At 35.6% G+C, this 15,836-nt stretch overlaps 1 protein-coding gene across 1 annotated transcript in view; it reads right to left on the reverse strand.

Annotated features, from left to right (window-relative positions):
• The window catches only part of LOC105072626 (uncharacterized), a 58,108-nt gene that overhangs the window by 26,830 nt on the left and 15,442 nt on the right, over nucleotides 1–15,836 (reverse strand). The window contains exon 5 of the mRNA XM_074370860.1: nucleotides 13,068–14,422. Coding sequence (XP_074226961.1) covers nucleotides 13,068–14,422 — 1,355 coding nt within the window. The remainder of the gene's footprint in view (nucleotides 1–13,067; nucleotides 14,423–15,836) is intronic.

Genomic DNA, 15,836 nt, shown 5'->3' on the forward strand with positions numbered 1-15,836 from the left:
ATCTTTGACAAAGGAGTAAAGGAAATGCAATGGAGAAAGGATAACCTTTTCAACAAATGGTGCAGAACAACTGGATGCCCATATACAAAAAGAACAAAAAGCAAAATAACACAAAACCTTAACACAGACCTTACACTTTACACAGAAATAAACTAAAAATGGATCATAGCCCTAAGCATATAACACAAAACTATAAAACTTTAAGAAAAAAAATAAGAGAAAATCTGTGGGACTTTGGGATGGTCGATGAGTTTTTATATACAACAAAAGCATAATCAGTTAAAGTTAAAGAAAAAAATCAGTAAGTTAGACCTTATTGAAAATAAAAAACCACTTGGGTGAAAGACACAAAGAGAATGAAAAAACAAGCCATAGACTGGAAGAAAACATTTGCAAATACTTATCTAATGAAAGATTTGTATCCAGAATATATTTTTTAAAATCTTAAAACTCAACAATAAGAAAATAACCCATTTTAAAAATTGGCAAAAGCTTTGAGCATACACCTCACCAAAGAAGATCTACAGATGGCAAATAAGGATATGAAAATATTCTCAACATCATTTGTCATTGGGGAATTGCTAATTAAAACAGCAGTGAGATATCACTACTATCTTAGTCTGGGCTGCTACAACAAGTTAGGATAGACTGGGTGGCTTAAACAACAAGTATTTATTTCTCACAGTTCTGGAGGCTAGCTGGCAGATCAAGATCAAGGTGCAGGCAGCTTCGGTATTTGGTGAAAGCTGGCTTCCTGGATTGCAGATGGTCATCTTGTCTCATCTTCACATGACAGAGAGCAGAGAGAGGAGAAGCAAGCGCTCCTGTCTCACATGGGTACTAGTCTGAAAAAGGCTACATACTCTATGATTCCATTTATATGACATTCTGAAAAAGGCAAACTATAAAGACATAAAACAGTTCACTGATTGCCAGAGGGTTAGGGATTTGGGAGAGTTGAACATGTGAAGCACAGGGACTTTTTTGGAGTGGTGAAACTATTCTGCATGTTACTGTAGTAGTGGATATATAACACTATGCGTTTGTCTAAATCCACAGATCATCACAGCAAAATAGTGAACTTTAATGTTTACATGTTAAAAAAATTCATTTAGGAAGTTGATACTGAGGGATCTTAGGATGGGATTTAGACAATGACAAAATAATCCAACTGTATTAAAAATGTATGATAAACCTCACTGAAGAGTATGGGTGGGGGGAAAGAGGCTGACCTAAGTAACTTTGGGAATGAGTAAAAACTGTAAGTCTAAAGACAAATGCACATAAATGGTGTATGGGTAAACAATTTTGAAACCACTACATGTACATGGATATTAACAAATAAATCAATGGATGAAAGACAATGAAAGCTAGGTTCCTCAGTCTTGGAATAGGAGGTTCCAGACCACCAAGGGGGAAGGTAAGAGGGTCCTGGTTACCAACTATGTGTGTGTAGGGTTTTCCACACACCACCAAGCAATTTTTGGACATCAGGTAGACATACAGTTCAACTCACTTCTGATACTATCTACCCAGAGATAGCACCAGCCTGGCTCCACCGGCAACAAGTTCTCATCCTTAGGTGCTTTCCAAAGGTCACTTCCTTAACATAACAAAACACACCTTTATCACTCTCATCACCTAGGAAATTTTGAGCGTTTTAGGAGCTCAGTGCCAGGAATGGAGGGTAAGACCAAATATATATATATCTTATTATAAATAACAATATCACACTATAATGAAAAAGAGTATAAAAAGGAATATGTATGTATATATGTATAACTGAATCACTATGTAGTACACCAGAAATTAGCCCAACATTGTAAACCGATTATACTTCAATTAAAAAAATAATAAAAGTTAAAAAAAATCACAATATCACAGAAGGCAAAATGAACTATTTGTTATTGGATTAGAGTCAGACAAATCAATATGAATTCATATTTGGCTTAATATATATGAACACACCCATATATAAATAATTATAGATTTGTATATATACTTAGGTTAGTACACACAAATATATTTTCTAGCTCTGTCTGCTGAGAGGGCTTAGAAGCAATCCCTGTGCCCAGCTCTTCGTTTCTAATACCATTCAACAATGAAAGAAGTGTGAAATGTTAAATAAAATGGAGTCACTTACGTCAAGGGGTTTTAAAATGGAGCCAGAAGGCCATTAGGAGGTGGACCTTATGTACATCCTCACCAGACAGAACCAGAACTTTTGAACTGGGCCAAACCACAAATATGCCAAGGACTCTTCAAGAACACATGCAATTTGTCACAGAAATGTACTTTTTCCTCCTACTGGTGATAGCCTTACACTCAAGTTTAGCCAAAACTAGCTTCTGCCTCCAACTCCAATTAAGAGTCTGTAAACCAAGCCCCTGAATTTTACTCCCTAGTTAGTGGGACACCGTTTGGGTTGCTACTAGAATCTGTGTGCCTCCAATTGCAATTCTTTGATCCAAAATAATCTTTTTTTTTTTTTTTTTTTGCTTGATTATTGCCTCCTAGGTTTATTTAGGTTGACAGGAACCAGAGCTCCTTGAAGAAATGGCTGATTCTAGGGTTGGGCAGGAAATACACAAGACGAGCCTGGGATGTCTTGTAGTACCGGAAAGTAAAGGAAGTGCTCAAAAAACAAAATGATGGGGGGGGGGGTATGTCAAAGGGACACAGGAGCCAACTGAAAGAGCTCACAATAGCCAAAGCAGGAACAATTTAAGAAACATAAACAAAAACATAAAAACATGGTATTGGATTATAACCCAAAGTAGAAAACAAATATCCATGAATCCATCCTGACACGAAATAAATGGTTGAATAAATAAATGGGGGAGAATGAACAAACCTCCCATACAGAATAATTCTAAATAATTTGTGTGGACTACCCCCCCTCAAGTAGTCGGAGCATTACTCCCCATCCCTAAAGTGTGGGCTGTGCATAGTGACTTCCTTCCAAAGAGTGTAGCATGGAAAGAGGGGAAGAGTAATTGCACAGCGGAGAAATCTGGAAAACACTACCTGAGCTAGGTATTCAAGGTTAATAGCATCACTGATAAGTTATGTTGTTAGCATGTACCTCTAACATGATGTTAAGAATGGCAGTTAATGTGGTCTTCCTTCCTCAAGATTCAAACCCCCAGTCTAACTAGGAGAAAAACATTAGATAATCACAAATTCAGGGACATTCTATAAAATGACTGACGAGTACTCCTCAAAACTGTCAAGTACATTAACAACTAGGAAACTCTGAGAAACTGTCACAGTCTTGAGGAGCACAAACAAGGACATAGAAGACTAAATGTGATGTGGTATCCTAGATAGGATTCTGGAACAGAAAAGCATTATGTAAAAACTAAGGAAATTTGACCAGAGTATGGGCTTTAGTTAATAATAATATACAAACGTACCACAGTAATGTAAGATGTTAACAAAAGGGGAAACGGGGTGCTCATTATTTGGGAACTCTGAACTATTTCTGCAATTTTTCTGTAAATCTAAAACCATTCTAAAAGAAAAGGCTTATTTAAAATAAAGTATGAGTCTATAGAACAAGATAATGGGTACAGGAAACTTGCATTTGACCTTTTAAATTAAGAAATAACAAAATGACGCTGTACACCAGAAATTGACACAACATTGTAAACTGACTATACTTCAATAAATAAATATAAATATAAATACACACACACACACACACAAAAGTAACAGATGAAAAGTGAGATTTATATGATACTGGAGTGTTTTAAGGATCCCCATGGTAGAAAAGTGGCCGGAGCTTAGAACAAAGCCTTTAAAACTCAATTAGGCCTCTGTATCTCCCACCCTACCTCAGTCTCCATTCACTGAAACACTAGAAAAAAAAGTATGCGTAAAACCAGGTTAAGCTTTTTTTTTTTTTTTTTTAAACCAATCTGCTTTCATGGAGATTAAACTCATGAAGTAAATAACTCAATAGCTTGGCTGAAGAGTAGAACTGTAAATAAGTGGAAGAGTGACTGTAACAATAGAAAAATCAAGATTAGAGTTTCTCCCAAAATTCTGTACAAAATAATAAAAATGGAAAACATGACAGAAAATGATTATGTGAAAGGCAGTGCCAGAAATTGTAATATCAGTTCTAATAGGAAGTATAGAAGGAGAAACCAATAATAAGGAAGAAAAAGAAATTTTAAGAAAAGAAAAAGACAAAAAAAATTTCTTGGAGGTAAAAAAAGACAAATTTTCAAGTAAAAATTATGAAAGCTAAAATTTTAAGTACTCTTTCTTTTTACCGGGCCTAGTTTTAAGAATGTTACATGAATTTATTATTCCTCCTAACAGCCTCATCATGTGGGTACTATTTTGATCCTCATGCGACAGACACAGAAACAGAGAGGTGACGAAACCTGTCCAACATCACAGAGCAATTAATGAAGGAGGCAAAATGCAAGCTTGTTTTCTTCATTATTTAAATTTTTTATTTTGAAGTAATATCAAATGTAGGGAAAAGCTGCAAGAACAGCACAAAGAATTCCTGTATACTCTTCGTATAGATTTTTATAAATGCTAACATTTACTGCATTTATTTTATGATTCTATTTTTTTCCTGAACAATTAGAATTTAATTCAGAAGTCAGTTGCACACATAAGGCTCCTTTACCCATGAATGCTTCAGTGTACACATCCCAAATGCAAAGGCACTCTCTCCCATAATCTCCATAATTACGACACTCAAAATTATGAAATTTATACTGAAACAGTACTTTTAGTATTTACCTTATTCAAATTCACAATTGTTCCAATAAAGCCATTATAGAAAACAATTTTTCTGGTCCAGGGTCATGTGTTACACTTAATTGCCATGTCTCTTTAGTCCCCTTAACCTGAAACAATTCCTCAAGCTTTGTCTTTCTTGACCTTGACATTTTTGACTAGTACAGGCCAGTTATTCTATAGAACCATTGCTCAATTTGCATTTTTCTGTTATTTCTTTATGATTAGATTCTGGTTATGCCCTTTGGCAGGAATATCACAGGAGGTGTTCTGTTCTTCTCAGTGCATTGTAACAGGAGGTACCAGATGTCATTTTGTGCCACACTGGTTATGTTCACTTCGATTACTGGTAAAGGTGGTGTCTGCCAGGTTTCTTCACTGTAATGTTACTGTTTTTCCCTTTGTAAGTAATACTGGTGCGGAGAGACTTTAAGATGTTATCAAACTGTTTCTCATCAAATTTTCACCCACTTGTTTTAGCATACATTGATGATTCTTACCAGAATCAATTACTGTGATGGTTGATTGATGGTGATTTTGTAATTTCACTGTTCTTTCTACACTAATAAGTCAGCATTCTACTATAAAGCATGTTTCATAAATTTTTATCTCAGTCACTGATTCAATGATTTTACTCAATCTGCTACTGTCTTGAGCTATTTTAATGCTCATATTGTCCAGATTTGGCCAGTGAGAACTCCAGACTGACACTGTGACCTTTTGACATAGTTCAATCATTTTTTTTTTTAACACTTCCTTACTTTCTGCCCCTACAAAATGTTCCAAACCTCATCCTGTGCTTTCTCTGCTCAGTTTTTTAATGCTATTTGTCTGAGGAGCCCTGATTCCTTGGATCTGGGTGCTGGTTATTCTCATTGCTACTGGGATATAATTGCTTCTATGTCCTCTCTGCTACGGGGACATACATACACACACAGAAATATATGTATTTCTATATTTACCTATTTTTAAAAAGCATGACTTTGTAGTAATACTTCAAGCTGCAATCCAATTCCACAGGGTTCATTGTAACCTCCTCTTCTCCATGTTGTAACTCCTTACTCCAGCAATGATAAACTTGGCTCCTGTTATATTTACCTACTCCCATATTACAGTTACTTTTTGGACTATTTTAGAATACATGAAGAAGCAGTTTCGGAATTGCTAATCCATATCATTGTGTAAATCAATCCTACTAACTAGAGTTAATTATTCATTTCCAGGTTTTTTTTTGTTTTTCCTTTCTGTTTTTAGCCTGTGGGAATATGGTCAAATTGTCCTCAAAAGTTGCTTGCATTAGTCTTTTTTTCCCCTTTAATGTGAAGGAAATGTTTATTTTTGCTTATATTCCAATTTAGGGTCTCTCTTCTGTTACTGACTTTTAAAATCTGTAAAATATTAACATGGTCCCCAAAGTAAAAACTACAGAAAAATATAGAAGAAATGTCACTTCCCTTATCCTTTCCTGTACTAAAATTCCCCTATACATTTGGGTCTAATTATGGAATTTTGTTGTATTCCACTGGTCTGTTCATGCAGGAATATCACATTGCTTTGATTATAGGGAATTTATAGTATTTTTAATTATCTGGTTGGACTAGTACCCCTTTGTACTTTTTCTTTTTCAGTGTTAGCCTGGCTAACACATAAAACCTGTATTGCAACCACTATGGATAATGTATATCCTTCAGATGAAAAGATCGATTGAATTGTCCACCTCCAGTAAAATTCTCCTTCCCAGTATCCTTTTTCTTCACGAGGCTTATCAATATCTGAAGTTATCTTAGTTAGGTATTCTCTGGTTGTCTGCTTTCCAGATTCTCCTGGAGACTGGGGATCTTGTCTTTAATATTCATTAGCATATCATCAACAGGCAGAGCACACCGTGGCACACTGCAGGTATACACGCTGCATGCAGTTTTTTGATTAGTTACTCTGGTGGGGGCAGTCATATCACACTGTGGTTTTCATTCTTCCATTTTCTTGATAATTAATGAACTTGAGCGCCTTCTGATGTCTTTATTGGCTACCTGAATATCCATTTTTTTGAATGCTTATTTGAGTTTTTCCCCATATCCTATTTGATTGTTTGCCATTTATTGATCTGTAGTGGTCCTTTATATACTCTGGATGAATTCTTGGTCAAATATATGTATTGTGAATATATTCTCCCACTCTGTGGCTTCTCTTTTCATTTTCTTAACGGTGTCTTTTGGTGAAAAAGATCTTTAAATTTAATATAGTAAAATTTACTATTTTTTCTTCACACGGGTAGTGATTTTGTGTTAAGAAATCTTGGCTGACCCAAGGCTAGAAAGATATTCTATGTTTTCTTCTAAAGGTTTTGTTTTATCTTCTACAATTACATCATTAACATATCTGGAATTGATTTATGTGAAGTATAAGGTACGAGCCTAGATTAATTATTATCAATATGGATATGCCATTGACCCAGTGCTACTTATTGAAAAGACCATCACCTCCTCTGCAACCACACTGCAAAGGAACCTTTGTCATAAATCAGATGACCATATATATGTAGGTCTATTACAGGGCTCTTTATTTTGTTCTACTGGTCTACTTGTTCATTTCACATCAATATATTGCCTTAATGACCAAAGTATACCTTATCACATTAGCAAATTCAAGAAGAAAAATATATCAATGTGGCAAAAGGCATCTGACAATACTTAGCAGGCATTTTTAATAAAGTTCAATAGGGACTGAAAGAAACAAGTGAACCACACAATGTCTGTTAACCTCAAACATAGAGCAAACATTATATTAAGTGATTTCCATTAAGCTGGGAAAAACAATTAGATGCCTGCTATCACCATGAATCCTAAATCTGGTTCTGGAAATTGTTTCTACTGCAATAATAATAAAATAATCACTATAAGTACTCAAGAAAAATATCACATCTGTTTGCAGCTCACATAACTAATTGCCTAAAAAAATCAAGTCTGGTAAAAAAAAAATTTAAAAGGTTATTGGGTAATAATGAAAGCTGTAACTGCATCCATAAAGTTTTAATATAACAATATTACAATAAATACAGAAATAAGCCACAATCTGGGAGAAGCTAAGTCCATCATTCTACTAGGTTTACTATCTAGAATGTTATGTTTAAGAATCCCACGATTTTTATATGAATGTTTTCTAAAAAAGGAATATGGGCAATATATATGAATTGGCAAGCTACAGTACTTAGCAATAAACAGATGTGAAAAGATGCTCAACTCACTATTTACCAGGAAGATATTAAAGCACATACCAGAAGTGAGGATAAAAGGAAGTAACATTTCACTGGTTGAAGGAGTTGTAAACTGGCGACATAATGATGTTCTCCTCTTCCACAGCAGTATGTACTGAGGTTGAAAGTGAACATGATCCGCGACTTACCAATCTGATCTTTTGATAAATACCTCAGAGAAACCCTGCTTATGTGCAGCAAAAAACTCAAATATTCACTAAGAAATTTTTCAGTGAGAAATTATATCTAACTTAAATATTGACCAATAAAAGGCCTAAATACATATGATGTATTCATACAAAAAATAGGGCCAGGGGGGTTCTATTCTGTTGAAGAGCATCATATTAAATCCAAAAAAAGCAAACAGCTGATGAGTCACTTTCCTCACCACACAGATAACCATACACCTACCATAATGCTGACATCGCCATCCTCGAAGCCACTTCTTTTTGGTTACAGCAACATCTTCTAAAGTGGAATTACATCTGCAGTAGGAAATGGCAATGGGGGCTCTATAGTGAAGTATGAGATACACTGGGTTAGATAAAAATGAAACTTTTTTGATAGTCTTTTGATAAGCACTAGTGTGAATTTTTCCCCCCAAGAAATATAGAATACAGAGCTCTCTCATGCTTGTTTGACCACAAAGTCATTTTCTTCAAGAACCACTAAGTACTGGTGTTTTGAGGAACATACTTTAAGAAATTCTGAGTTAATGCACTGTCCTCAGAAGACTTCTGTTAACAAGAAAATGTTACCAGGGAGGAAAAACACATTGACCTACTAGCAAAAACTAATTTTATCATAGCACTTAAAATACTTGTAGGTATTACAATTTTGTGTAAACACTGTGTACTACTCACAAATTAAAAGCAATTTGACATCATGAGTGGGAAAGACGTACTGTTCTAGATGGTGAATGATTATTCTAGATGGTGAATGATTATTCAGTGACTTCTGCCCAATCTGCCCACTCTGAGCAAAATGGACTTTAGAGGCACAAGTCAATGTATGACAGTAACACTAATCTGGTTGAAAACAAAGTGTTGTGGCAATACTAATTTTTCTTCTGTGGAAGGTAGTAATTTTTAAGCACTAAATACCTATTTTTCACTTATTTGTTCATTCTTTTTATAAAATTGATGAGGTTAAAATAAATGAGAATTAAGAAGAGAAATAACCTAAAAGACACTGGGGCTAGATCAGGTCATTTTCCCCAACATTGTTACATTGCTTAAGTTAGAAACCTAAAATCTTGGTACCTAATAATCACAACAGGTCAGGCCCCTGGATATTCCTGCTAAATCATTTTATGTTTTATAATTGTTTTATTAGACTATTGAGTTCAATGTACTGAATTTTATTTGGAATGTCTGCATGTATCTTAAATGATACTGGTCTAGATTTTGCTTTTTAGGAATATCCTCATCTAATTTTATTATTGGGATATTTGCCTTATAGAATAATCTGGTAAAATTTTGTTAGAAGTTACCTGTTCTTTAAAATTTTATTGGTGTAAAACTATTGAGTCTAGTTTCTAAAAAACAAGAGCATAACTACATACATTTTCCCTTTGTTTGCAGCTCTCATAGATTATAAATCTAAAATCTATAAATTATAAATTAAAATATAAAATAAATAAAATATAATATCTATGCTTGGTCAGATCTATAGTATCTTAGTCAACTTGGATCATTTAGGTTTCCCTAGATAACTCATCCTCTATATTTTTACTCATATTGAAATGCATATATAGTAATACATCTATAAATTAAAAAAATTTTAAATCTCCTTGATATATGTAGCTATTTTACTATTCCCATACATAATGCTATAACTGAATCATCTTTTTTTCCTCAATAATAACTACCAATTCTATATTGGTATAAAATCTACTGTTTTATTAACTATTCGATTTTTACTTTTTTATTTTGGGGGGAAGTAATTAGGCAATTTTACTTTTTAAAATTGTATTTTTACTTTTATTGTATGAGTTACTTCCTGTTGCTTATCTTAATTAAAAAAAAATTTTGAGTTTTTTTTTTTTTCAACACACTTATCAATTGCCTGTTGTGTGGCAGGCAACGTAGATGTGGGGACAGAGTAGTGAACCTTCTCTATCCAGGTTTTCTAAATGCATGAATATTAATTTTCTACTAAGTAGAGCTTTGGTGACTTCCCACAAATTCTTATTTGTAGGCATCACATTATTATTTATCACTAAGCGGTCTAAAATTTCAGATTTTCTACTTTAAAAAAGCTATATTATGGAAGTTTTCAAATATATGCAAAGGTAGTAAGAATAGTACAATGAACCCTATGTACCCATTATCCAGCTTCACCACTTAGCAATATTTTGCCAATCTTGTTTCATCTATCCTTCTCACTTTTTTTCTTCAGTATTATAAAGCAAATTTAAAAAGTACACGACAATTTCATCCTTGAATATTACACTACAGATCTCTAACGCGTAAGGATTTATACACACATACAAACCCCACAACCATGTCATCATGTCTAACGAATGAATAATAATTATTTAATATAATTTAATACCCATTCTAAGTTTACCTTTTTAAAATAATGGAAAAATTTTTTTCATTTATTTGTCCAAATCAGGATTGTACTAACTGTATTTTCTTATTTTCTGTATTTTTGATGCTCAGACATTTGGGGACTTGATCTTGGAGCGACTACCCCTCCCAGGGATAGAAAATTCCTTGGCAAATGACTCCCCTGTGACCATGCGTTGTGATATACAAACCAATCAATCCAAAGTCCACACCCCAAAATATCTCCTTTAACCGACTCTCACATACCAAGCCAATATTCCTCCTAGCCTAAATCACCCCAGGGCCAAGTACTGGACAACTAAAGACCACTCCTGTATCAGAGCTCAACAAAACTGTTCAAACTAACCAGTCCTAAACTTGCTCGGGGGACCTACCTGGCACCATGTGCCTATTCCCTGCTGGGAAAACTTCAGTAAAGGTTCTGAGTCACACCCTCTCCCACCTGTGCCTCCTAACAGGACTGGGTGCTTCCTCCATGTGGACCTGTGTGCATGCAGTGCCTCCTGTTTCTTCTAGAAATCTTCCAATATAAGCTTCTTCCTTCGTGACAGTCATTTCCACATCTGTGTGTCTTACCGCACCTGATTAAGACAAATCCTGGGTACATTTTAACAAAAGGATGTCAACACATTCCACACACTATTTAATTCATATGTCTCTTAAGTCTCTATAAATTCTATTTCTAATGTCTTGATATATATTGGTTAAGAAACAAGGCTTTTTAGTCTGTGAAATTTCCCACACTCTGGATTTGGTTGTTTGCTTCTTTGTGTCATTACTTTGTTCATTTATTCCCTAAGTTTCCTGTAAACTGGTAGATTTAGAGACTAAATTACACTTCTGGATCAGTATTTTGGGCAAGAATACTCCACAGGTAGTATACATCCATTGCATTATGTCAAGATAAACACACAGCCTCACTGATTTAATTTAGAGATCTTAATATAGATTAGTGGGTTGTCATTCTGCTCTATCCATCAAAAGCTTCCTATAATCTTTCACCTAATGGATGGTCTTCACATTCATCGTTATCACCAAGATCTATTATTTCATAAATAAAAAGTGTGATTTTTTTGATTCCTTTGATCTTTATTAGCCAGAATTCTCTAATAAAGAACTTTCTTTCACCAGCTTTTGGTTGTCTTGAAACATAGTTTCATAAAGGAAAAGTAAGATAAAAGCTACATTTTCCCCATTTCCTTATTAATAAATGCCCTAATATGCTCTGTAGCTGACCAATACATTTGGTCAGAAAAAAGAAGCAGCTATCAAAGACTATAGTAATCATGACAAAAGGACACAGGATCCAAATTGAGGGGATTCCCACTCATCAAAGACAGGACAATGTAAGCATTAAAAAAAAAGGCGACAATGGATTTTAAAAAATCACTCCAGGTTTTATAATATAGGTGGATTTGTAATTTCCAAATAGTTTTTTTTATCTTATCCTTTGTTAACTTTAAATTTATACTGAGGTCAGAGAGCATAGATTGTAGAGTATCTTCTTCTTTATGAACTGAAAAAGAACATCTTTTACTATTTTAACAAGAGTAAATTACCTGACGTTCAATAAGGGATGAGTGTTGGTGGAAGGCATTTCTATGTTCACTGTGCCCTTAGTCTTTCATATGAGTTTTCAAGAGAGTAATATTCATGATGATAATAATAAACCAAAATTTAATGGCTTAAAACAACAACCATTTTATTGTATCCCATGATTTTGCAGGTCAGGAATTTGGGCAGGGGCTCAGTTGGTCCATTTTTCTCCTCTGTATGGCATCAACTGAGGTCAGTCAGTGCATTCAGCTGATGCCTGGTCTGGAGGATCCACAATTATTTCACTCAAATGTCTGGTGTCTCGGTGGGCATGTCTGGAAGACTCGGCATAGCAGAGTGCCTCTCCCTCTGCCTCTCTGTGTAGTTGCAGGGCCTTTCCATGTGGTCTCTTCAGCAGAGTAGCCTGACCAGGTCAGGATCTGATGTTGACAGAGTATTCCAAGAAATGAGGCAAAATCTGCCAGTCCAGAAATTAGCACAGCAGTACTTCCACAACTCTACTGGTCAAAGCAGTCACAGTCTGCCCAGATTCAAGCGGGGAAAGGATATGGATTCCACCTCTTGATGGGAGGCGTGTCAAAGAATTTGCGGCAATCTTTGCTCTGCCACCGTGTTATATTGTTTTATAAATGAAGAAATTATAACCAGAGCAGTTAAGCACCTTGTTCAATATAATACAGGTATGAAAGTGATGGGATAGAGATGATAAGTGTCTTCCCCACATCTGTTATATTAATAGGGTTAGTTTTTAGAATGAATGTGAAGATTTTCAGGTTTGAGTGAGGGTGGGATATATTAAATTAACATATCCTTTTAACACTACAAACTCCCTTATACCCAGTCAGGTGCATGTATGAAGCACAAGGGACTAATTACTACATTCACAGATTGTTCTACAGCACAAGACTGAAAAGGCTTTCTTATATTTTTACATTATGAATTTTCAGATGATGAGTAAGATGTGAATGTTGTCTAAAGGCCTTCTTACATTCCTTACATTCATAGGGTTTCTCACCGGAATGAATTCTCAGATGTTGAATAAGAGATGAATTAAGTCTAAAGGCCTTCCTACATTCCTTACATTCAAAGGGTTTTTCACCAGTATGAATGCTCTGATGTAGAGTAAGTTTTTGGCGCAGTCTAAAGGCCTTTCCGCATTCCTTACATTTATACGGCTTCTCACCAATGTGAATACTCTGATGTTGTGTAAGTTGTGAGAGCAGTCTAAAGGCCTTCCCGCATTCCTTACAGTCATAGGGTTTAACACCAATATGAATACTCTGATGTGAAATAAGTTGTGAGTAACGACTAAAGGCCTTCCAGCATTCTTTACATTCATAAGGTTTCTCACCAGTGTGAATTCTGTGATGAAGAATAAGATGATAACCACGACTAAAAGTCTTTCCACATTCCTTACATTCATAGGGTTTCTCACCAGTATGAATTCTCTGGTGGAGGGTCAGCTGTTGCCGCACTCTGAAGGCCTTGCCACATTCTTTACATTCATAGGGTTTCTCGCCAGTGTGAAGTTTGTGATGTACTCTAAGGCCAGAGCCACACAGAAAGGCCTTTCCACATTCTTTACATTCATAGAGTTTGTCAGCAATATTAAGCTTCTGATGTCGAGTAAGGTGTGCATACTGTCTAAAGGCCTTCCCACATTCTGTACATACGTAGGGCTTCTCACCAGTATGAATCCTCTGATGGAGAGTAAGTTGTCCACGAACTCTGAACGCCTTCCCACATTCTTTACATTCATAGGGTTTCTCACCAATATGAATTTTCTGATGTACTCTAAGGTCTGGGCCACATATGAAAGATTCTCCACATTCCTTGCACTCATAGAGTTTTTCACCAGAATGAAGTCTCTGATGTCGAGTAAGATGTGCAGTCTGTCTAAAGGCCATCCCACATTCCTTACATTCATAGGGCTTTTCACCAGTATGAATTCTGTGATGAAAAGTAAGTTGTTGGCGTACTCTAAAGGCCTTTCCACATTCCTTACATTCATAGGGTTTCTCAACAAAATGAATTCTCTGACGTGAAGTAAGAGATGTGCGTTTTTGGTAAGAGGACACTTTTTGAGATGCAATTTTCACTTGACCGAAATAATCCTCTTGTCCTTCAAATTTTCTTTTGGACTCCCAATCATTTTTTAAACTAAGGCTCTTAAGGCCACAGTTTTTAATTCTTTCCATTATCTTCCACTGGGTTAAGTTCATTTCATAAACACCATTTTCTGAAGATAACTTCTTGGTCTCATACCTGGTTTCCAAATCTGACAGAAAACAAGAGAGCGAACATGCAGTTTTCTTTTTTTAAAAGAAGTAAAATGTCCAGTAGAAATAAAAGACAAAGTAATAACCAGTAAAATTCTAAAAATAGTTATACAATTTGGAAAAAAAAAATCAAAAGGGAACACCAGGAAAACGAGTTCGTGTAAGAAAGTGAGAGGGTGACTAAACATTTTAAGTCAGTGGTTCTCAAGTTGAAATGTGAATCAGAATCACCAGGGCGCTTGTTACAAATACTGTGATTTAGACACCATCTAAACCACTTGAATCAGATTCCACAGTCCCAGGCAGTTCTATATTTAATATTCTCCACATAAAGATGCTGATGGAGAAGAAAGATTGAGAATTCATACTTAAATTTTTTCAGCAATTTCTCTTATTCTTAGAATAAAATCAAACTCCTTGTTGTTAAAAGGCCTCTGCTTGCCTATGCCAACTAAAAATTGGCACTCACCCTCTGCCTCTACAAAGATTGAATCACGTTGGCACTTGCCATCTACCTCTGCTTGGGTTAAATCATGAGCCGCTGCAGCCCCTGACCTCCAACACTCCCTGAAAGGAGCTCAGGGTGGAGATGAGGAATGAGGAACTCTGTGTCTGGGAAAACTAGCAGAACAGGACTTTATAGTTAGATATTTTCAGGAGATTTTATGAGCCCAAATTCTTGAGTTTCTTCATATTTAGAAAAACACTGAATTCCTTAACAGTGACACCTGCTACTCGTGACTAGCAGCAAGCAAGCCTTTGCCTAAAATGTGTGCTTGACTGCATGTACCCCTCTTCACTAAAATCATATATATAATGCTGAGCTTCCCCCTGCCTCTTTGGAGCAGTTCCTCAGAGCTATCTGAGATGCTGTCTCCAAGGCTATAGTCCTCATTTTGCCCCCAAATAAAACTTGACCCACAACTTTCACGTTCTATGATTTTAGTTCAGTCGACAACTATAACACATCATCTCAAATCACTGCCCTCTCCACTGCTGCCTGGAGAGGCCTCTCAGCAGATCTTAGAACATGTTCCAACTTAATTCCACTTCTTAGGACTTTTCAGTCTGCTCTATTTCCCACAAATCTTTTGTTTGGACTCTCTGCATGGTTGGCTCCTTCTCACTCTGAGGTCTTAGATTAAAAGTCACTTCCTCTAAGGGCTGCTGACTCTACTGACAGTACCTAAAGCTATGTCCTTATTATACAGCTAACCCTTGAACAACACAGGTTTGAACTGCACAGGTCCACTGATGCCTGGATTTTTTTCAATACACATACAAAAATATACGTGTAGAACATCGTGTGCAAGAGTTGTACTAAAGTGGACAGCCTATCCTTACACAGGCATAGATGAGAGATATTTACAATCAAATTAATAATGTGCTACTTTTCTTACTATTACATAACTT

This window comes from Camelus bactrianus, chromosome 9 (assembly GCF_048773025.1).
Source record: "Camelus bactrianus isolate YW-2024 breed Bactrian camel chromosome 9, ASM4877302v1, whole genome shotgun sequence".
Classification (NCBI taxonomy): Eukaryota; Metazoa; Chordata; class Mammalia; order Artiodactyla; family Camelidae; genus Camelus; species Camelus bactrianus.